This window comes from Esox lucius, chromosome 24, assembly GCF_011004845.1.
Source record: "Esox lucius isolate fEsoLuc1 chromosome 24, fEsoLuc1.pri, whole genome shotgun sequence".
Classification (NCBI taxonomy): Eukaryota; Metazoa; Chordata; class Actinopteri; order Esociformes; family Esocidae; genus Esox; species Esox lucius.
The window spans coordinates 15083033-15106746 of record NC_047592.1 but is presented as its reverse complement, the minus strand read 5'-3'; the positions used below and the strand labels follow the sequence as shown (position 1 = coordinate 15106746).

The window sequence follows — 23714 nt, the reverse complement described above, 5'->3', positions numbered from 1 at the left end:
TTCTTGGTAATGTCTCTGTTGTGCCATATTTTCTCCACTTGCACACTTATGACTGTCTTCACTGTGTTCCATTGTATATCTAATGCTTTGGAAATTCTTTTGTACCCTTCTCCTGAATTTTATCTTCAACAATGAGATCCCTCTGATGCTTTGGAAGCTCTCTGTGGAACATGGCTTTTGTTCTGTTATGCAACTTAGAAAAGGTCAGGAAAATACTACTAGAACAGCTGAACTTTATTTGTGATTATTCAGAGTCACTTTTAATGATGGCAGGTGTGTAATGACTTCTATTTTACATGAGTTTGAATGTGATTGGTTAATTCTGAACACAGCCACATCTCCAGTTATAAGAGGGTGTGCACACTTATGCAACCAGGTTATTGTAAGGTTTTTATTTAAAAATTTCCCTTCGAAGATTTCAGTTTGTTTTTCAATTGAATTGTTCACATTGTAAGTCACATTAAAAGTGGAAAAAGTTCTGACATGATTTATCTTTGTCTCATTCTTTTACATCACAAACACCTGCCATTTTAACAGGGGTGTGTAGACTTTTTATATCCACTGTATGTAAAGGCTCATGTCTGTGTTTGTGTGTGTTTATGGATGTGTGCGATAGAAAGTTTCCACTATGTACAATTGTGGCATCTGTTCATTGGATATGTTTTTTGCTTACTCAGCCAATATTGCACACTTGACAGGGGGCATATTGTGAATTTAAAACGTACATTAAAACTGCACTCACAGAATCATAAAAAACATTCTACATTACCCTTTTTTATGTAAAAATAAGAAAACGTTGAGAGCAAGAGTCGCATAGAGAGAGAAAATATATCAAGCCCAAATTGTAGTCAATTTACAAATTACACAGCTTCTTCAAGTTTCAAGACCAAAAAAGGCCAAGCTGTCAGATTGAGCGCCAGTTTCAATTTGGTCCTCTACCATCTAACATCTGTTTAAAACACCCTGCCAGCCAACACAGCCCCCACAAATCCCCTCAAATACTAAATGTTTACATGCCAGAAGTAATGACTTCCTTTTGTTAGACACCTTCCTCTGAAACGGAAAATAGATCATTGGCATTTAGTGTTCAAACAAGTTGCTTTGAGATGTTTTGCAGAAAACACGAAACATGTCAACCTTAAACCTTTAATTCAGTGGAAAAGTCAGCCATTTTCATAGAGGCACTTCTCTACGGCTGCAGCAGACTTTTCTCTCTCATCTTTTCCATAGTCCCCCCCCCCCATCTCCAGTCAGCCAATTAATGAGCACATTTGTTTCATTACAATTAAAAACAGAGGGATGAAAAACGAAGAGAGGAGAACAGAGGGATGACGAGAAAGGTCATGGAGGATTAACACAAACGGCAAGCTTAGAAGCCCATGATTGGTAGAGCAGAGAAGAAGTGCGTTTGTGTGATAAAAAGTACGAGTGTGTGTGTGTGTGTGTGTGTGTGAAAGTGTGTGTGTCAGCCTGGCAGACAAGAGAAGAATACATCATGGTAGGCAAACCAAACCTAAACGGGTATGGAAATTCAATATATACTGACCCCCAAGTTGAATAGTGTTCTAAGCCACTGGCTCACAGAACAGCTGCGTCATTGCGGCTTGACGTTTGGATCCTGGTTCCGGAGAGATGGTGCCAACTGTCTCAGTGCTATCTGAGGAGGACCGGTGGCCGAATGACCTGGCTGCCCTCCCTCATCCTGCTCCGGCCACTCCCTGTGATTTTGGGGGCGCCCAGTAAGGTCAGTTTACACGTCCCCATCTCTGACCCTCCCGAAACCGTGGAGCTGTGTCCGAGGAAACGTTGCGATTCCGGTGGTTCCTCCATGGTTGACTCTGGATGACGTCGACAGGGACTTGCACGGAGGGCCTCGTTAACCCCCCCCCCCCCCCCCACGAAGAGGGACTACTTTATGAGTTCCCAGATGCCTGCCGTTCCGCAAGCCGATTGGCTAACAGCCGAGTCCCTTTGAGGCGGTGCCAAGTTTAATCACCGTCGACTTCATTGGTTGTTTTTATAGTAGCTGGCTACGTTCATTAGCTCTACTTCACACCGAGGCAGAGAATCCAGCTGTAGGGACCCTCGATGATGTTAGTCTCCCATGAGGAACGTCGAGGGAACGAGCTGTATCGAGACTACTAGATAGCATCACTCTGGAAAGTCTCCTTCATGACCACAGGGTCCTCCCGCCTGAACAGGAGCTGTGTATGAAACCGGGTTACCTGTGTGTGTTTGTGTCTCTCTGTGTGTGTTTGTGTGCACGTGCGTGTGTGTCTGTCTGCCCCGCTGCTCTGCACTGCTTTCCTGGTTAAGAGAAACGCGCCGGAATCTAACCACAACCCTCCCTTTAGGTTAGGCTAACTAACGGGGGGTTGGTTTCGGTAGGCCGTTTGGCAACAGCTCCGTTCCTCCTAGATCCACCAGCTAATTAGCTCATTAGTAAAACAGCTTGCTAACGAGACGCCCGCTCTGACTAGTGCCTGGTGGACAGAGATGTCAAGAACCACAGGTGTGTAACACATGCACAAACGTGCGCGCACACACACATATGCACGCACAAATGCGGACACAAACCCACAGGTTTCCTCGTGTAACTATTCCAATTTCACAGGAACCCAGAATGGCCTGGAGCTCAGTTGATAGAGCGTGGAGGATGAAGTAAGAACATTTTACCAGTGTACTACCACAGCCTCTTGGCTATAACAGCATCTGCTAAATGACTTCAATGTTAATAAGGTCTAAATGTAAAGATCCTCACAGCCCCTCCGAAATGGCATAAGCATCAACTTCTGTCAACTCTCATCACCTCCTCAAACCTTATTTAATCATATCCACACAGCTCCTACCATCAGCTCCTACCAACTCATATCACCTCCTGTTGATCACACCTACGAATTGTGTATGAGATGTTTGTTGCCCAAAGATCTTCCGAGACATGTCCGGGCCGTTCCGCATGTTTTCCACGCCGCTTGTCCAAACCGATCAGAGCGTGTGAGGTCACGCTAACTCCACTAACGACCTTGGTTGGTGTGTTGCTGAAGTGCAACGCCACCCCGTTGTGATGAGGTCCGTCGTTTAACCTGGCCTAATTACACCCCAGACCTGTCTCTGTAATCACCTGGGCGGGATTCCTACAGAGCGGAAGGACAGGGAGAGGGGCGTGTGTGTTTGTGTGTGTGAGCCCAGAGAAGACGTATAGAGTCTGACAACTACATAGTATGCCCTCTGTATGGAGGACACAGGGGGCGGAGCAGAGATCTGGTCAGGTCAGCCCCCCCCCCCGCAACTGGGGAGGAAGAGAATGGGAAGGGGGCTTGAGCATGGAGTGAGGGGGACGGAACGAGATAGAGAAAGTGAGAGAGAGAGGAACTGGATGAGGAGAGTGAGCAAGCGGGTGAGGAAGGGGGTTGAGAGAGAAAGAAAGCGAGAGAGGAAGGGGGGAGTGAGAGAGAGAGAGGGAGGGGTGAGAGAGAACGCAGGTGTGGCCTAGCCCTGGAAGCTCTCTTAGCAGCTGTTACGAGGATGGATAGGGATACGAGCCAGCATGTGTGTGTGTGTGTGTGTTTTATGTGTGTGTTTGTGTGTGTACGCATGAGTAACGCTCTACCACCCAGCCTCCCCGTCCATCGCTCCCCCTCTGCCCTCTACTGCTGGGCTGTGTTCAGCCTTTCTGTTCCCCGGGTCAGGGTGGCTGTGCTCTTCTGGGTTAACTGGGCACCGGGTCTTTCCCTGTCAATCACAGCGGAACCGACCAATCACTCAGCATCCACTGGTCACCCCCTTTGACTCAGTACTTCAGCTTCCAACATGCTAACGAGTGTTATTGCTATTCAAAACATCTGTGGGCGGGTGTAAGGAGGTGTGAGGGATACACACACTCACACACACACACTCACACACTCACCCACACACACACACACTCCCCTCCATAGCCCCGAGTGTAGTGAGGCCGACGGGTTAACGCGGTTTAGATGGCCAGGTGGAGGTTCTGGGGCGAGGAGGGGGGGGGAGACGGGCCCAGCTGTGGCCCATTGGAGACGGTCCTCTTCGGGGACGTAGATGGAGAGAGACAGCTGGAACTGGCGGGGAGCCGAGGGAGAACTTGCGGGGAAAGCGTCCAGCCGACTGAGAGGCAGGTTAATGGTGTCAGGGAGGAGAGGTGAAGGGGTGGGAGAAATGAAACACTCAGGAGTCTCCCTTCCCCACTCTGGGCACTGGGACACCCTCTCCCGCCAACAATGTACACCAGCGGAAACCAAGAACTGTTCTCCCAAATCACCTGCGGCGGAGGAATAAAGCGGGGTGAGAAAGCCACGCACGGCTAGCTCAACAGCACCAAGGTCAGCCCCCCCACCCCCGGCCATGAACCAGAGGGGGGGCGGGGGCGACACATCGTAGGGAGTCGTGTGCCAGTTTGGAAGCTCCCTGGGACGCTCACCGACTGGTAAATGGGACAACGGCGTGCGACGAGAGGCCAGCCTCTAACGTTTCGGCGAATGATTCAGCGAGTGTCTACTTGTGATGTATGGACTGCCATTATGTCCCGTGTCTCTCCACTTAGAAAGACGAGGTGCTGGAGGGTTGATACACGTATCGGCGTCATCTCCTCCATCCGTCATCATTTAGACTGGACACTGAGAGGGGACGGGGGGACAGAGGAACCGAGGCAAACTGCGGGCAGGGAGGCGGAGTAAGGGAAGGGTTGAGATGGAGGCTGGGAGACGGCGGGTGGAGGGTGGGCGCAGGAGCGATGGAGGAGAGAGACAGAGGATAACAGACTGGGTTTTAAAAGGGTGGGGGGGAGGGGGGAGACGGAAGGGGAGAGAAGTGGGGGTTAGAGGGAGAGCGGCAGATAAAGGAGGGAGGGAGTGAGGAAAGGGGGAGAGGATATGAAGGAGGAGAGAAGGGTTCGGAAATACGGAGGAGAAAGAGAATCGAGGAGAGTCGAAGGGGTGATACGGAGGAGAGAGAGCCGAGGAGCGGGGCGGGCGGGGGGGGGGCGCTTGTCTCGCGTCAGACGGCGTCACTACGTACGCAGAAGCGTTTCCAGGAGCGACGGTGCTTCTCTGACGGTGGTCTACGGGAGGGGGGGGGTGGGGTAGAGGAGAGGAGGAGAGAAAAGGTAGAGCAGAGGAGGAGGAGGCGAGGGGGGAGGACAGGGACACTCAGAGGTGAAACAGAGTCTAGAGTACAACCGAGAGGAACTGTAGACATGACATCACCGGCGGGAGAGTAGGGAAATGATTGGGTGTGATTAGGTGTTTGCGTGTGCGTGTGTGTGTGTGTCTTATTCAGGTCAGTGGAGGTGTTAATCTAATCTCTGCTTAGATAAAAGAATCAGCTACTTATTACTGTCATCTCCCAGCGTTCCTCTCCATTCTCTCAGTTTCCTTCCTTCCCAAAGTCAAAAACTCTCTCCGTCTCAGGCACCTCGTACAATCTCTCTGCCAAGTCAAGAAGACTTTCGCTTATCTTTTCTTCCCGGGGTTACCATGGAAACGGCCCGGATGGTCTGGGTTAGGGGAAGAAGAGGGATGTGTGTGTGTGTGTGAACTGTGTGCGCGTGTGTCTGTGTGTTCCGGGGGTTCTCTCCACCGGCATCTTAATGCTTTTCTCCTCCAGTCCTGTCGGAGTGGATTTCACACCCCAGCCTAATCCATGGAACCCGCTGTCCAACAGACAGAGACCCCCCACTACAGTCATTGGCTCACTAGGCGGTGTCCGGAATCCAAATTCACTTCCTGCCGTGGTGTGCGACCATTGTAATCTCGAGGTCTTGAATGGTTTGATTAAATTTGAAGGTTAGGGTTAGTTACTCATTCGGAATGGTTAAGGTTAGACTTAAGGTTTGGGAAAAGCATAAATGATTAACTAAAAATGTTGTACACATTCACAATCCCTTTTCACAAAACCAGCAGTCAGTTAAGACTGTAATCATCAATGCCCTAAGTCGCAGGATTTCCCCACATGGGCAAACGTCGAATATTGACCTTCATATGCTGAGATCAGCCATGTTTGTGTATATATGTGTGTGTGTGTGTGTGTATGTATCCGTCCTGGCCTATATTGTATAATTGTGCTTTGAATGAATGTGTGCTTCACTGCAGATTTAAAAGGCAGCTCGGCTCTGCAGCTTTTATTTTTAGCATCACAGGAAAATGCAGCCCCTGTCTTCTCTACCCCCCCCCCCCATTCCACCCCCCCTTCATCTCATCTCTTTCACTCTCTTTCTCCAACCCTAACCCTCTCAATGCCTTCTCTTCCCCTTTGCCCAGTCACCTGCTCGCCATCTTTTTCACACGCACACACACACCTACACACACCTTAACCTCCTCTCCTTTTCTGTTCTAGAATGTTCATCTCTTAATATATTACTACTCTCTGCTCATCTACCTCTTTTTTTCTCTCTCTAGCCCTCTTTTTGCAACTTTTTCTTTCTTCCTCCCTATTTCTCCCTCCATCCCTCCCTTTCAGCCTAGTCCCCGGCAGGTCCCATAGGGGCAGTGGATATAAAAAGCTAATTTCAGTTTAAGTGACATGTACGTGTGTGTCGCTAGGGCAGCCGAGACAAGGTCACACCGCAGCTCCGCAGGTGCTAGTCTTTCAGCAATGCTAGGCTACGCTATGCTACGTACAGCCATTATACATTTAACACAGCAGAAATTCCCTCTTGTGGAACAGGCTAACAGGTATTTACACTCCTATGTGACTTGTGTTGAAATGTAGTGATATCATCCAATCAACCAGGCTAGCGCTATAACGCTAATAGGTCACTGTACAACAGAAGGCTATTAGCTGTTAGCATAGGGATGACTTTGAGTGTCCCTACTGTGGCTTGTGTGTTGGAGCATAGCTTTAGCTAGGCTAGGCAGCAATGGATATGACTCAGTCGGTCTTATACTAACCATTTTAGCGTTAAAGGCTACCGTGAAGGTAAAAGCTATAAAGAGACATTCTTATGTGAATTTCCACAATCTGGTGCCAAGTACTGTGGAGTTATTACTGTGGTATTGCCACGGTAACCGGCGTCATCCCTGGTGACCGGATGTCATGGTTTTAATCAGAGTCAGAAAAAGAAAGCGAAGTGGCTTGTTCTCTAGCACACATGCAGACATGCAAACACAGTTTTATTCAGACAGACAGTTAGGGAGGCTGGTGGGAGGCTGAAGGGTTGTTTCAATCAGACAGACAGGCAGAGGGAGGCTGAAGGGTGGATTAAATCAGACAGACAGGCAGAGGGAGGCTGAAGGGTGGTTTAAATCAGACAGACAGAAAGAGGGAGAATGAAGAGTGGTTTAAATCAGGCAGACAGCCGAAGGAGGTTGAAGAGTGGTTTAAATCAGACAGACAGGCAGAGGGAGGCTGAAGGGTGGTTTAAATCAGACAGACAGACCGAGGGAGGCTGAAGAGTGGTTTAAATCAGACAGACAGACAGACAGAGGGAGGGAGGCTGAATGGTGGTTTAACTCAGACAGACAGGCAGAGGGAGATTGAAGAGTGGTTTAAATCAGACAGACAGGCAGAGGTAGGCTGAAGAGTGGTTTAAATCAGACAGACAGACAGAGTGAGGCTGAATGGTAGTTTAAATCAGATAGACAGATAGAGGGAGGCTGAAGGGCGGTTTAAATCAGATAGACAGACAGGGAGGCTGAATAGTGATTTAAATCAGAGAAAAGCGACAGAGCAGTTTAAAACATGACATCACACATTTGGGTACAATGAGATGCCTGGTGAAGGGAGGGACAAAGATAGAGGAGTTAGAATTAAAAACACCTGTTCAAAGAAGGACGTTGAGAAAGGTGAGATCCGGAGTCCTCCATGTTTCCCAAAACCATGAACGGCAGACTACAGTTCACAACATACAGTGGACATTAAGCCAAAACGTCCTGACAACGGGAAATGTATTGTAAGGTAACAAAGGCTCAATAGAAGCTGGAAGGAAAACCAAAACGAATCAGTGGACATGCAGTTCAAGACACAAACCTAGGTGGAGTAATAACTCAAATAAAATGAAACACTGCTTGAAATGCGACTTCAGTGAGTCAAGATCAGCCCCATAAATGGCCTGTAGTAAGAGAACCACATAGCTGAAGTCTGTGTGTGGGTGCATGTGTCAGGGACAAACGCACAAGCTCTGTTTCTTTCCGTAAATGACTCTGTCCGTATAATCAATTAACATACAGGCATGACACTATTGAACGGAGACCATACAAAACCCTACAAGCTCCAAAACATCCTTAGGCTTCAAACTAAAGGCATGCACAGGCGGGCACACACGTTCTCTACATGTTCAAACAACGTGTAACTCATCAAAAGTTACAAGTCACTTTGCGATTTTCAGAATTAGTATTCGGGAGATTGCTCAGGTCCTACGTTGAAACATTTTTACGATGAGTTTGGTGTCATGAAGAGGCCTTAGCCAGCCAGTGTATTTGCTACCAATGTAAACTAGTTAGCTGAAGTGTTTAAAGAACACTGCATTGCCCATCCAAGGCATTGAACACATGGCTATCTAACTAGCTTACTAACTTACTGCAGCAATAGCTAACTGAGACACAAGTAAATAGAAATAGCACATTTGAGCATACAGCACGATACAGCATCCTCTAATCAGTTATTGAAAAATAACTTAATCAGCAAGCCAGGCAACTTGGTAATGTTTGCTATTCAGCCAGCGAACAAACTTGGCTGGCTAGTAAGCACAGGAAAATAGCAGAGTTTCAGACCCTAACAACATTATAAATCCACAGAAAAGAGCAGTCCTTTTATATCTGACAGAGGCAGGGTGGCTGTCGAAACAATCCTTGTGGTATGGTTAAACAGTCCAACTTCAAAGGCTCCAAAAGGTAACGTTGAAAATAAGTAGGTGAAAACTTCAAGTTTAAGATATATTCACACCGTTCAGTTTTAACAGCTCCTTGCTCTACTCTCCCCTGGGAGTTCAGCAAGCGCTGTTGCCCGCAGAAAAGATAGATAGCTAGAAAGCATGCCTAAAGTAGGTAAATTACCAATGCAGAAAGGTAAATTACCAAGTAGGTCATTTCCAATGATAAAGTGAGGAAAGTCCAGAGTATGTAAAATAAAAAAAATCCAGAAACAGCATATGAAAGAGGACAAAGTTAACCCAAAACAGACATTGCTAATAGTTAACATTAACTCCAACTAGCTACTGTTAGCTTAATATGTTATCCTCATGATGTAGACAAAACAATATTGCAGGCAGTCATGAGTTGGATACAAATCAGTAAATTGTTCTAAACTACAAAACATAACTATTTGGGGAATTGTAGAGAACTGGGCCCGGTTTCCCAAAGCACTAAGATGATCGTAAGTGCCATGTTATTGGGAAACTGGGGCCTAGATTCTTCCAGCAACTAAGTTATTCAATCTTTGATGACACTGCATTATTACTTTGGGGAGTGAAAAAGATTTATATCTATCCTATAATGTTAAATTCACAGCATAGGATATACAAGAAGTGTATCTATTTGATTTCTCCCCAAAAGTGACATTACATCAGACAAAATCACTATTTGGAGGTAACTCATTATAAAGGTATTTGGTCATAATCTATTAAAGTGTTGTTTTGCAGGTAAGATGTAATGGCAGAGGAATCAGTCTACAGGTCTAGTAGTGTATAGCCCAGCCCGAAGGTCTTTCTGTTACAGAGATGCAGCCTTTGATTCGCTCAGATGTGTGTCCCTGATACTGACAGTTGCAGGTAGTGAAGAACAAACAGTATGTATGGCTTCTATAATCCTAATGATGTCTGACAACAGACTACAGTGTGCCAATGTTGCTGGACTGAAAAAGATAGTAAGAATCCAAATTGTGCAGGACATGTCCATTTAATAGAATTCAACCCAACCCCTGACCATAATTTGTGGTATAAATTTACGGTGTTACGCTGATTATTATTATTCTTTGGACCGCTAATCTTCTTTTACAGTTTAAGCTAGAAATGCGGTTTAACTTTAAAAACGTGTCAAACAATCTGCATTAGTGTGATTCTAGTCAATGTTTTGATACATTTTTACATTATTGTTTTTTACATTGAATTTTAAGGCAGACTCATTATGTGTAATCTCTAAATCAGCTACAATTTGTTTATTAAATACTTTGTTATGAAAGGACAAGCAATCATATCAGCGTCATGTTTTTCCCTCAGCTTTACACAGCTAGGCTATCTTTGAAACATTAGGTATCTGTGAACCATAACTTGTGTTATTTAGTTCATCATTTTAGACATGCTTCCACTCAATCAAGAGTAAGTGTTATCGTAATTCAGTCGGTAGATCAACATCTCTGCTATGCTTTGCAGTAGGCATCTCAGAAACAACAGAGAGCTGACTTCAAGAATAAAACACCAATGATTTATAAGATTACATTCATGTTTATTCTGGTATACCGTGCTGTATTATATTGCTGCATTATATTGGTTTGTAACATCACATGGTATATTGGTATATAGACAGATAGACCAGAGTGCCTAGACACAACTTTTAGCCGCGGTATAATGGTTATATACCACAAATCCCTTTTGTGATCATAAATTGGTTACCAACGCAATTGGAGCAGTCGAAAGTGCTGCGATGTCATACCTGTGGTACATGTTCTCATATACCACAGCTCTCAGCCAATCAGTATTCAAACCACCCAGTTAGTAATGTATTATAACTTTACTGTGCTAGTTCACAGTGGTTTCAAAAGTGGAGTACAGCATCAAAAGGTGTCTGCAGTGTGACAAGGCTTTAAAAAACCAAAGTTATATCTACTTGTTGTGAGAGATGAAATGAAGATAAAAGTATTGTGATTTATTCTCCCCCTGCCCCGCTCTCCATTGGTGTGTAGTTAAAGTGAAAAATTGAGAACTATATTTCGGACCTCGTAAAGATGCCTGCACACACTATAATTTGCATGACTATGCCTCTCTCCAATATTACTGTCTTGTAAAAGACGTCTTAAAAATGAATATATTTAGCAGTGAGCATACTGCCCGCATTCATAGCGTTGCATCAGACAAGACCAACGATGCCAAGTCTTCCACCAGAGGTGCACTGCAGACAAGCACAGCCACAATTGGAGAGCAAGTAGTTCAAAGGTCAGGAGATATTCATTCTGTACTGGATTTATCCTTCAGTGTGTCGTGTGGGCAAATTTCATGTGCGTGTGTGTGTGTAAAGGAAAGTAGTAATCCAATCTTACCGAGCACACCCAGACGGTAGTTCATGGTGACCACAATGACGTTGCCATATGCGGCAAGGACGCTGGCGTCGAACATGTTTCCGGTTCCTTCCATGTAGGAGCCGCCGTGGATAAACAGCATCACTGGCTTCTTCCTACGGTCACGGATGTCTTCAGACGCAACACGCACACATACACAAACGGACAAAGGTGAAGAAGAAGAGGTGGAAATAAGAAGTCAGTAAATGCACGGAACAAATGTTTTAACCATTTACCGTGAGAACAGCTCAGTGTGAACTCATAGATGTTCATTAGATGTTGTCTGGTAGAGTCGCAGGCCTACTGTGTAAAAGCACTGGCTCCGAGGCTGTGTGTGTGTCATGGCCTCTGTTAGCCGGTAATAGCTGGATGTGGGAAGATAAAACTTAACCGAAAGAAAATAAAAAAATAATCGGACAAATTATCGGGGCCTGCATAACATGGGGCCTGATTTCACGCTTCAGTCCAATTCTCATTCCCTGTGTTTCAGGGAACATTCTCTCAAGGCCTGTGTTTCAGGGAACATTCTCTCATGGCCTGTGTTTCAGGGAACATTCTCTCATGGCCTGTGTTTCAGGAAACATTCTCTCATGGCCTGTGTTTCAGGGAATATTCTCTCATGGCCTGTGTTTCAGGGAACATTCTCTCATGGCCTGTGTTTCAGGGAACATTCTCTCATGGCCTGTGTTTCAGGGAATATTCTCTCATGGCCTGTGTTTCAGGGAACATTCTCTCATGGCCTGTGTTTCAGGGAACATTCTCTCATGGCCTGTGTTTCAGGGAACATTCTCTCATGGCCTGTGTTTCAGGGAACTTTCTCTCATGGCCTGTGTTTCAGGGAACATTCTCTCATGGCCTGTGTTTCAGGGAACATTCTCTCATGGCCTGTGTTTCAGGGAACATTCTCTCATGGCCTGTGTTTCAGGGAACATTCTCTCAAGGCCTGTGTTTCAGGGAACATTCTCTCATGGCCTGTGTTTCAGGGAACATTCTCTCATGGCCTGTGTTTCAGGAACATTCTTTAATTCCTTGCCCAGCCCTATGCGCAAGAGTCTGCTAACACTAAGAGAGGAAGAAGCTGTTGAATGTGAAAATGCGGGTCACTTTCAAGAATGTCCTCCGTCTAGACACATTTTGACATTTATTGGAGAAAGGAGAAAAGAATATTAGCACAGGCAAATGCGCATGCAGACTGCAGCAGCCACTCAAAAACGCTTTCATTATCGAGGAGGAGCGTCGAGCAGAGGCAGCCTGTGAAGTCCATGCTTTGGTTCTGTGAAGCCGTCCATTCAATTATGCGCCGACCTGATAGACGGTGGACGGAGTCAGTCCGCAGGTGGCCTATTGTGAGAGAAGAGCGTGTATTAATCCTGCCTTGGAATCCATTGCTGCCGTTAGGTCATAGAACGATTAAAGTGACCGAGTCACTCCGAAAGAACAAATCACGACTCCAGTGAGCGTAAAAAAGGGTTGTTTGAAACCGCAATTGTTCGCTAACATTACTAATGTCAAGACAGGTAGGATGTCTTTTTTTTTTTGAAGAAACCCACAAGACAAAGACAATGATGTCCAAACCCAGGAGGGGCAATAACGGTGGGAAAGAGAAAGCACAGAGTCGACCGACGACAAAACGCGCCTGAGGGCGCAGCGGACAAGGCCCATTCCCACACCGTAGCAAGTGGGACACATTTGAAGACGTCAGGAGGCGGGACACACACAGTGGGGACATCCTTCGGCTTTATTTTATTACTTAACTTCACAGGCTACTTTCTATTCTGTTCGGGAGGATTAGCATAATCTGAATGGGACTCTGGTCATTCCGTGCACCCTGAGTGGACTGCGTGATTGGTCATAAATCCAATACATATGGAAAACCGGTATATTTCTCATGTCCAGTCATTTAAAATGCTGGCGTTCATGTCAGGCACATGTTCCTACAGGACACCTTGGTGGGTGTGTGTGTGTGTGTGTGTGTGCGTGCGTATGTCAGCCTGGCGCCCGGCCTGGGGAATAATTAATACGAGGGAGCAACGAAACAGAACACTAACATAAATAACCACTATGGCATCTGTTTACCAGAGAGAGATGGAGCGAGAGAGAAAGAAAGGGAAGCAGGGAAAGAGTCATTCTGCTAAAAACAACCTGCCGTCAAATAGAAAAGCTACCAGCTGTATCACACGTGTTACACACACGCATACATAAAACAGATACACACACACACACACACACACACACACACAGGTACTGGAACCGATATAGATAACAGACTGACACCAACAAATACAGACACACTTGAAAAAAAAAAAACACTGACACAGACAAACAGACACACACAGACACACACGCCACACAGACAAATACAGACAAACATAAACAGAAAAACAGTGACACAGACACGCTCACACACACACAAATACAAACGCTGACAGAGACACACACACACACACACACAAACACAGACCAACACTGACACACACTGACATTAACTGACACAGACAAACACACACACAAACACACACTGACACAAACAAACACAAACACACACTGACACAGACTGACACAGACAAACACACACAAATACAGACAAACACTGACAGCCAAACACAGATGTAGACGAACACAGACAAACATACACACAAAGGCACACACACAAATACAGAAAAACCCTGACAGAGACAAACACACACACACACACACAAACACAGACAAAAACACACAAACACTTACAGAGACAAACACACACACACAAATACAGAAAACACAGACACAGAAAAATACAGACACACCCTGACACAGACAAACACAGACACATACTGACACAGAAAAACACAGACAAATACAGACAAACACTGACAGAGACAAACACACACACACAGACAAACATAGCCACAGACAAAAACAGACATAAACAAACACAGACAAATACAGACACACACAGACAAACAAAGACAGACACACACACAGGCACAAACACAGGCACACACACACACACACACACACACACACACACACACACACACACACACACACACAAACAGACACAGACAAACACAGACACAGACAAACACAGTCAAAAAAACAGGCAGCTGGAATGAGGTGTTGCCATGACAACTACTTCAGTTAAATGTTCCATTTCCTTCCCGCCTCTCTCGCCATCTTGTTCTCTGTTCCTCCCTCCTCCTCTCACTATATCTGTCTTCTCCCTCTCTCCCTCGTTTGCTATCTATCTCTGTGTCTCTGTCTGTCCGTCTCTCTGTCTCTTGTCTCGTGAACAGCAGCCATTCCAACACACAGACAAATTCTCATTGACTGTTGCCATAGAGACATATTGCAGTCACGCATCTCTAAGCCGTTGACACCCCTCTACCACGTCTCCACCTGAAACTCATTTCATTACCTGCCAATGACCACACACACACACACACACACACCTTGACACCAATAGATCTGTTAGAGCCATAATGACCTGTAGCCTTGACACCAATAGATCTGTTAGAGCCATAATGACTTGTAGCCATGACACCAATAGATCTGTTAGAGCCATACTGACCTGTGGCCTTGACACCAATAGATCTGTTAGAGCCATACTCACCTGTAGCCTTGACACCAACAGATCTGTTAGAGCCATACTGACCTGTAGCCATGACACCAATAGATTTGTTAGAGCCATACTGACATGTAGCCTTGACACAAATAGATCTGTTAGAGCCATACTGACATGTAGCCATGACACCAATAGATCTGTTAGAGCCATACTGACTTGTAGCCTTGACACCAATAGATCTGTTAGAGCCATACTGACCTGTAGCCTTGACACCAATAGATCTGTTAAAGCCATACTGACTTTTAGCCATGACATCAATAGATCTGTTAGAGCCATACTGACCTGTAGCCATGACATCAATACATCTGTTACAGCCATACTGACCTGTAGCCTTGACACCAATAGATCTGTTAGAGCCATACTGACCTGTAGCCTTGACACCAATAGATCTGTTACAGCCATACTGACATGTAGCCATGACCCTATTAGATATGTTAGAGCCATACTGACCTGTAGCCATGACCCTGTTAGATCTGTTAGAGCCATACTGACCTGTAGCCTTGACACCAATAGATCTGTTAAAGCCATACTGACCTGTAGCCTTGACACCAATAGATCTGTTAGAGCCATACTAACCTGTAGCCATGACATCAATACATCTGTTACAGCCATACTGACCTGTAGCCATGACACCAATAGATCTGTTAAAGCCATACTGACCTGTAGCCATGACCCTATTAGATCTGTTAGAGCCATACTGACCTGTAGCCTTGACACCAATAGATCTGTTAGAGCCATACTGACCTGTAGCCATGACACCAATAGATCTGTTAAAGCCATACTGACTTTTAGCCATGACATCAATAGATCTGTTAGAGCCATACTGACCTGTAGCCATGACATCAATACATCTGTTACAGCCATACTGACCTGTAGCCTTGACACCAATAGATCTGTTAGAGCCATACTGACCTGTAGCCATGACCCTATTGGATCTGTTAGAGCCATACTGACCTGTAGCCATGACACCAATAGATCTGTTAGAGCCATACTGACCTGTAGCCATGACACCAATAGATCTGTTAGAGCCATACTGACCTGTAGCCATGACACCAATAGATCTGTTACAGCCATACTGACCTGTAGCCATGACCCTATTAGATCTGTTAGAGCCATACTGACCTGTAGCCATGACCCTATTAGATCTGTTAGAGTCATACTGACCTGTAGCCTTGACACCAATAGATCTGTTAGAGCCATACTGACCTGTAGCCATGACTCCAAAAGACAGGTTAAAGTCATACTGGCTTGCAGCTATGACACCAATAGATATTTTACTGCCACAACCGCAAATACTCAAAAAAAAAAATGATATCCATCGCCTCTCCGCTATGCACTGTTATCTTTTCCGTCTCCTTCTCTAACCAACTAAGTCAATGCCACTACAGAACAGGACAGTAAAAACAGGGAAACAGCAGAAACAGAGGGAAGAAAGAAACAGCAGAAACAGAGGGAGAAGGGAAACGTCAACATCAGAGGGAGGAGGGAAACGTCAGAATCAGAGGGAGGAGGAGAGCCGCTGGTGTGTGTCACCCTGAGGAGCTCAGTTTGTCTGGCTGATCCTCTCACGCACAACAATGGGATGATTACCCAAAACTTCTGTTTAGCATTTAGCTACAATGACACATCCCGCTAATGCTTACTTCACTTCCCCAACGGGCGTAAATATTGTAGCGCGCGTGCGTGCGTGCGTGTTTGAGACCGAGAGAGTCTGTGCACGTGTGTGCTCACAAGCGTTACACAAACTCACCCCGCTCGTCGCGGCATCTCATTAACCACTAATCAATGAGTCATGGCGTTCTGCCCCCGGGACGGATCAGAAAGATGACCATTGGCACTGATCTAGGACCCGTTTACCCTGCCACCAGCCATTACTGTTTCGATTAGGGGATGTCTTGGCGGCTTCAAGGAGGGGAAATGCAAATGTTAGATGAGGACAGTGCCATTGGAAAGCATTCAGACCACCTCGATTTCTCCACATTTTATTGTTATAAAATTAATGAAAAACTGATTATATATATATCACTTTGTCAATCTAAACACAATACCGGATAATGACAAATCAAAAAGAGTCTATAAGTGGGTGCCAATTTATTGTACATGAAAAACTGAAGTATCTCATGTACATAAGTATTCAGACTTTTTGCCAGGGCAATCCAAATTGAGCTCGGATGCATCCGGTGTTCTTTGATCATCCTTGAGAGTCTCTAGAACTTGATTGGTCTCCACCTGTGACCTTGATGGTAGAGTGGCTAGACGGAACGCACTCCTGAGTAAAAGGCACATGACATGCCGTCTGAAGGACTTTGAGAGCATGACGAAAGAGATTATCTGGTCTGATGAGACCAAAATTGAACTATTAGGCTTGAATGCCAAATGCTTTGTCTGGAGAAAACTAGGTACAGCCAATCACCTTGCTAATTCCATCCATTTGGTAAAGAATGATGGTGAAAGCATCATGCTATGGGGATGATTCTCAGTGTCGGGACTGAGAACACTCACCCAGAGGACACAGGACATAAGACAATTCATTTAGATATATATATATTTTTTTTTATAAATGGGCACATATTTCGCAAAAGACGTTTTAGCTTTGTCATTATGAGGTATTATGTGTTGATTGACACCCACTTTTTTTTATCAATTATATTATTATCAATCCTTCATACTCCCTGACTTGTGCTCTTTGCTTCCTTCTACTGCACTTACAGCAGAATACATATATAACTAAAAACGACTGTGGACATCCCTCAGTTATGCTCCTGTATTGAGAAGACAAGGGTCATGGTTGTGTTTCAGGCCAACCAAAAGCTTCAACTACAGCCCAGACAAATGATTATTATCATCAATATCAATATATTTATTTGGCTACACTGCTTGAGTACAGTATGCTTAAACTAGAGCTCAAACCATTTGTCAGCCATGCTTCTATTAGAGCTTAACAAATGCATCATCATCACTACATCTATTAGAGCTTCTAACAGAGCTCTGATCATGTGTCAAACCATGTTTCTTCCACAGCCTTACTTAGGATTTAACTAAAACTTAATTTACCAGTCAACCCTGCTCCAAATAGAGCTCCAAGCAGAGCTTCAACCATTTGTAAGCCATGTTTCAACTAGAACTTTAATTAGTTTCAACCATGCATCAACTAGAGCTTCAAATGCTTCCCTTACATATGACAAGCAGAGAGCGTGATTGTTAGGATACAATCATAACGCAGCATCCAATCAAATCAATGTATAAAATACTGTATGTATGGCTTCCTAATGGGTGTTACAGAACACTGGGGAACAAATCATGTCTTATCCCCATCCAGAGGCAACTGTCAGGTTGTCCCAAACAAACTGGTAATTATAATGAGATGGCATCGAACTGGAATAAAGGGAAAACACAAAGGGGAGTCATATGATATGAATGATATTCTCAATTCCAATATAGTGCAGGCCTCAGACCTTTTCTCCCCTGCTTCTGTCTGTGAATATGAATGATTTAGAGGTGATGGGTGATGGAGGTTCTTGGATCTGGAGGCTAAGGGGACAAACTGTATATAAGTGTGGCTGTTCTCAAAAGGCAAAATACAAATAAAAAGATAAAGCATGCATAAAGTATGCTGACTCTTGTGGCAGCTTGTGTATCTAATTCAAATCTAGTTTAAATAGAACACTGAAATGAAATATGAAAAAATGAAGACAGGAGAAGCAGAGGGCCAAAAGAACGTTTTCAAGGGGGTAACAGACTATTGGACTATATCGTTACAGACTATTGGACTATATTGTAACAGACTATTGGACTATATCGTAACAGACTATTGGACTATATTGTAACAGACTATTGGACTATATTGTAACAGACTACTGGACTATATTGTAACAGACTATTGGACTATATCGTTGACACCCTGCAACGGAAGTGATAATGCAAGATTTAGGGATTCACCTCTCTTGGACTTTTGCACATTTATTGTGCTACAACATGAAATCTAAACTGATTAATTAATCAGCACTGATTAATACAAAAATACCATAATATGAAGCACAAGGGCCATTGCTGAATTAACATCATTATTACAGAGCACTTCCAAATTTTATTTTTCACTTTGAAATCGTGTTTTATCCTGTTGATGAGTGACAATTAAAAAAAAAAAAAATCCATTTAGATTTCATGTCAAAAGGTCCAATGTGGGTTAATACTTTTAAGAGCAACTATAGGTGTTTTTCTCTATGCAGTTAGGAGGTTACTGAACCTATGCTGGAGATTCAAGGATTAAGTAGTCCTTCTGTGTTTTTCTTTAAGCATGTCACTGTACTGTTTTACACCTGCTGACAAGCCATGAATCTTGTCTGGCCCTGCCTGAACATAGAGGAAGAAAGAGAGAGATTTTGGTAGGTGAAAGTTTGCGTGACAAAGGTATTTTATGTAATGAGGACAGGACTATGAATTATGTGAAAAACATGTGCACTCACTCGCAAGGCTGTTATTTACCTCACCACCATTAAAAGGACAGGCGATAGAATGACAGGACGGAACAAATACATCAAAAGGGGGGGATTATATTAAAGGATTACAGTAATTCAGTCACTAGTTGGACACAAGGTCCACCTTCAAACCAACCCCTCCATTTGGACCGGTGGCTGAGTTAACCAAAGACCAATAGAGCTTTTAGTTAGAATGGGGAAAATGGATGGGGATTTCTTTTGGGGGGGGGGGGAGAATAACTGTGTGGCCTTGGTTGTGTGGTGCTGTGGAGCAGCCTGTGCAATCTAGAGACTCTGTCTTAACTTCCATTTCTGTAATTGATCTGTTTTAAATAGAGTAGAAGGGGGGAAAAAATTAAATCTGCCTAATCCAAATGCTATTTCTAAAGCCAAAGGAGGAGGAAGTGGAATAAATAGGAAGCGCTGAATGCTGCAAAGAGCTGAGGAGATGGGAAAGAGAAAGAGGGAGCGGGGAGTAGACGGAATGCCAAAATAATAAAATAGTAAAGAAGAATGCTCAGAGCAAAAGACGGACGTGGAGGAGATTATAGAGGTTATAGAGAGAGAGAAAGAGAGAGGGAGAATGGAGAAAAAAAAGAGGGAGGAAGGCAGGAACAGAAATGGTGACAAAGACAAGTGAATGAAACAAAATGGCATCTGTGCGACTTAAGAGCGAGTGAGCAGATAAAGTCTGGCTCTAATGTACAGAAAGATGAAGTGAGCCAGAGAGAGGGGTGCAAAGACAATAGAGATCAGATAGAAAGACTGGATTGGAAGAATGGAGCTTAGGAGGGGGGTGGAGAGAAAGAGGGTGTGGACAAAGGGGGTGAGAGCGGGGGAGGGAGGAGAGGGTGAGATAGAATCCAGCAATAGTTTTTGGAGCTGTTATAAAGCCTTTTAATAAAATGGCCTTTGATGGAGGGGCAATGCTTTGCGCTCACTCTCTCGCCCATCTTTTCCAAGGTGCCTACGTTATAGGTTAGATGTATGTAGGTTACGCCAGGCTAAAACCGAAAGTCACAGTTACCGAAAGGTCACCAGCTTCTCTCTGGCAGCCGGTCATAAACCTGGACACAATTACCCTCAAATTGAGATCGGGAGCATTGTCCCATGGCTTTTGTTGTATTGTTCAATCTCAGAAGTGAACAGTGCACGTCCTTGATCTCTGTTCTGTTGACTACAAAACAGGCAGGAAAACAACAAATCCCATGACTCCTAACGTTACCACCAGTCAGCCCTCGTGCAACTACATTTGGGGCCTGTACTAGTGTGCTCTCTCAGTACCCAATGTCACCACCCCACACATAACGGAGGCCAACAAAGAGGAACAGTTATCTGTTACGCTGGGACTCAGAGAGCAAACACGGGAATGAACAGATGTCTGTTAGAAATTATTACTGAAAAGCAACCATTTCTAGGTTTGGTCCCACTATACCAAATCCCACTCTGAATCTCTGCCTTTATCATGCTGTCACTCCATTGCAAAAACCACAAATATGAACAGGCGTTGTTTTCTTGTATTCATAATTTAAAATTGTGTTATCCTATAAGCATGATTTACCAGTGCTGGCAATTTTCGACAATTTATCCTGGTTTTTGAATATCTGTCTTGAGTCCTCATTCTGACAACCTATTATGGGACCATTAAATGAGATACATTGTTGAGGGAACTGCTTTATGAAGGTGTACTCCACTGATAACAAATCGTTTAAGATATTTAGTTGTGTTTTAAGAATCAGGCTTGCAGCGATTCAGGATACACAAATAAATCCATAGTCTCTAGACAGATGGTATACTTCCAGTAATGTATCAATGGTCCAACTAATGTCTGTATGTACATTAATGTCTGGCCTCAGGCGAGTAAGAAACGTCACTGCTGTATATTCCTCATCGAAGCATAAGCACAAATCTTTGACAGTCTAAAGACCGACTGAGCTAGCTGCATAGTGAATTAACAGTACATTCTTAATGTTTCGAGTGAATTGTATTACACAAAATGCTGAGGGGAGAACACAGAACAATGCCATGGCAATGGGATGCAGTACGGAAAGTGCGATGATCTAGCGACAAAATCCATTTTTGTAGGTAGACTGCGGTTGTACTATCAGCACAATGTTTTTCATAACCAACCGAAGGGCAGCTAAGTAGAAGGCTGAATACAGTGCAGCATTTCTATTTTAGCAGTTCAAAGACGTGACACCAACGTGTGGGTTGACAGACAGACAACCTGGAGGAAACAGGAATAAGGGGGTATTAAGCGTTTACACTGAATCCCGTTTTGTCTCTCATTCCATTCCTTGTGTCTCATGTTGCTACTTCTGTCAGTGACAGAAGGTAACAGGCTTTGTGCCGAGTGTTTGAGGTTCTTGAAGTACCGCATTTGGAGTTCAGAATATCAAGTAGAGGAATACCTTGGAAAACCAATCCTCAATTTGGTCCTTGAAAAAGTCCTTGACATTTTTGTGGCCAATTCATAAGCGCTGCGGCTCCAATATGATAATCAAATGATTTAATTTCTCATCAGTATTTGTGAGATCTAGTCGTAGCTTGTCTCCTGACATGTCATTTAACAGGGACAGGCGTGGGCAACACCCCCCCTCCCTCCATGGAAGAGTGGCAGCCTCCCTGGGGAGGTGTTATAACCACTGGTTTGTTCATCTGCTGCTGTGTAGCTTCATCACATTCTTTCCAAACAATGTGGGGGTGTTTTTGCCTAATTGGTTTTTGCTGCGTTAAAAAAGACATAATGTTTGTGTTTTTGCTACTCTTTACTGTAGTCATTTCTGCCTCTGTGACTTGTGCTCCCAAACAGGTGTCTTAAGTCATTAATATCACTGTTCAATATTTGGAAGCATTTAACAGGTTGGGTTGGGACAGACTGTGGAGTTAACAACTTTAGAAACAACATTTACTTCTGTATTAATCATATTTTCTTTTGGCCTGTGTACAATTTGTAAGGTTAAACGGTATATTTTGAATTAATTTTGTAAAACATGAAACTAAATAATTTGGAAATATCTATTTTCCATTATCAACATTTATGTTCTCCATTCCAAACACTATGGATGTTTCGCGGACACTGAATAAGCCTAGTCATGGACTTACAAGTCAAGCTCAATGGAGGTTTAATCTCTGTCCATGAACGTCTAGCAGTTTGCAAAAATACCTTAAAACAGACAAAACCCATTTATTATTCTAAAACTGAAGCTCTACTTTGGAACACACATTCTGAATTAGCTTCACCAGTTACCAAACTAGGGTCACAAGAACCAGGATGAGTAACCTCCAGTGGCTGCAAACTGTGGTTGCAATAAACCGAATGTGGCTCTAACTTTTAAACAGTTAAAATGTCAAAAAATGATGACCCAATTTCTGACTCTCAACAGTGTTTCTTCTGCGTCCCTCAGGGCCCATCTTTGTCCAGACGTGGACAGGACTCGGCAGCAGTGATGTGGTGAGTCACTAAACAATGAGTCTGATCCCAAGTCCCTTGTGTTTGAGTTCAAGTTGGGTCATGAGTCACTGTGGCTAGTAGCTAAGAGTCTGGTTCATTGCCACCAATGGTTGCGTCACAAGTAGAATCACGAGTCACTTCAGCTAAAGTATGAGTCCTGGGGAAGCAGAAAACACACCATGTCCCCAAATCCTGGAATGCATCTTTCCCTTAATATTGCTGTTTACCCAGTATAGAGTAATGGCAAAAAGTATTTATTTTTAGTGAGCCCATACACAAAAAAATATAAACATTATTTACATATATTGGTTGAATATAAAATATATAAGTAAATAAAAAATATAAGGTACAAACATGTAAAATAGACTGCATAATATTCTCTATCCAGGTTGTCATGTCAAATTTCCACTATATTGACAGTACATCAACAAGTTAAGTGGCCAAAACTGCAATATTTCAATATACAGTGGATATAAAATGTCTAAACACCCCTGATAAAATGCTAGGTTATTGTGATGTAAAGAATTAGACAAAGATAAATCATGTTAGAACCTTTTCCACCTTTAATGTGACATATTACAAGAACAATTCAATTGAAAGAACAAAATTTAATCTTTGAGGGGGAAACATTTAAAACTCACAATAACCTGGTTGCATAAGTGTGCACACCCTTAAACTAATACTTTGTTGGCAATATTTGCCCACAGTTCTTTGCAAAAGTGCTCCAAATCTGTCAGATTGCAAGGACATCTCCTGTGCACAGCCCTCTTCAGATCACCCCACAGATGTTCAATTGGATTCAGGTCTGGGCTCTGGCTGGGCCATTCCAAAACGTTAATCTTCTTCTGGTGAAGCCATGGTTTTGTGGATTTGGATGTGTGCTTTGGGTCGTTGTGGTGCTGAAAGGTGAACTTCCTCTTCATCTTCAGCTTTATAACAGACGCCTGAAGGT

At 44.0% G+C, this 23714-nt stretch overlaps 1 protein-coding gene across 7 annotated transcripts in view; it reads right to left on the bottom strand.

Annotated features, from left to right (window-relative positions):
• Positions 1 to 23714, bottom strand: part of nlgn2a (neuroligin 2a) — a 169912-nt gene that overhangs the window by 48264 nt on the left and 97934 nt on the right. For all 7 annotated transcript variants that reach the window (XM_029117609.2, XM_029117608.2, XM_029117611.2 and 4 more), the window contains one exon: positions 11209 to 11358. In XM_029117609.2, coding sequence (XP_028973442.1) covers positions 11209 to 11358 — 150 coding nt within the window. The remainder of the gene's footprint in view (positions 1 to 11208; positions 11359 to 23714) is intronic.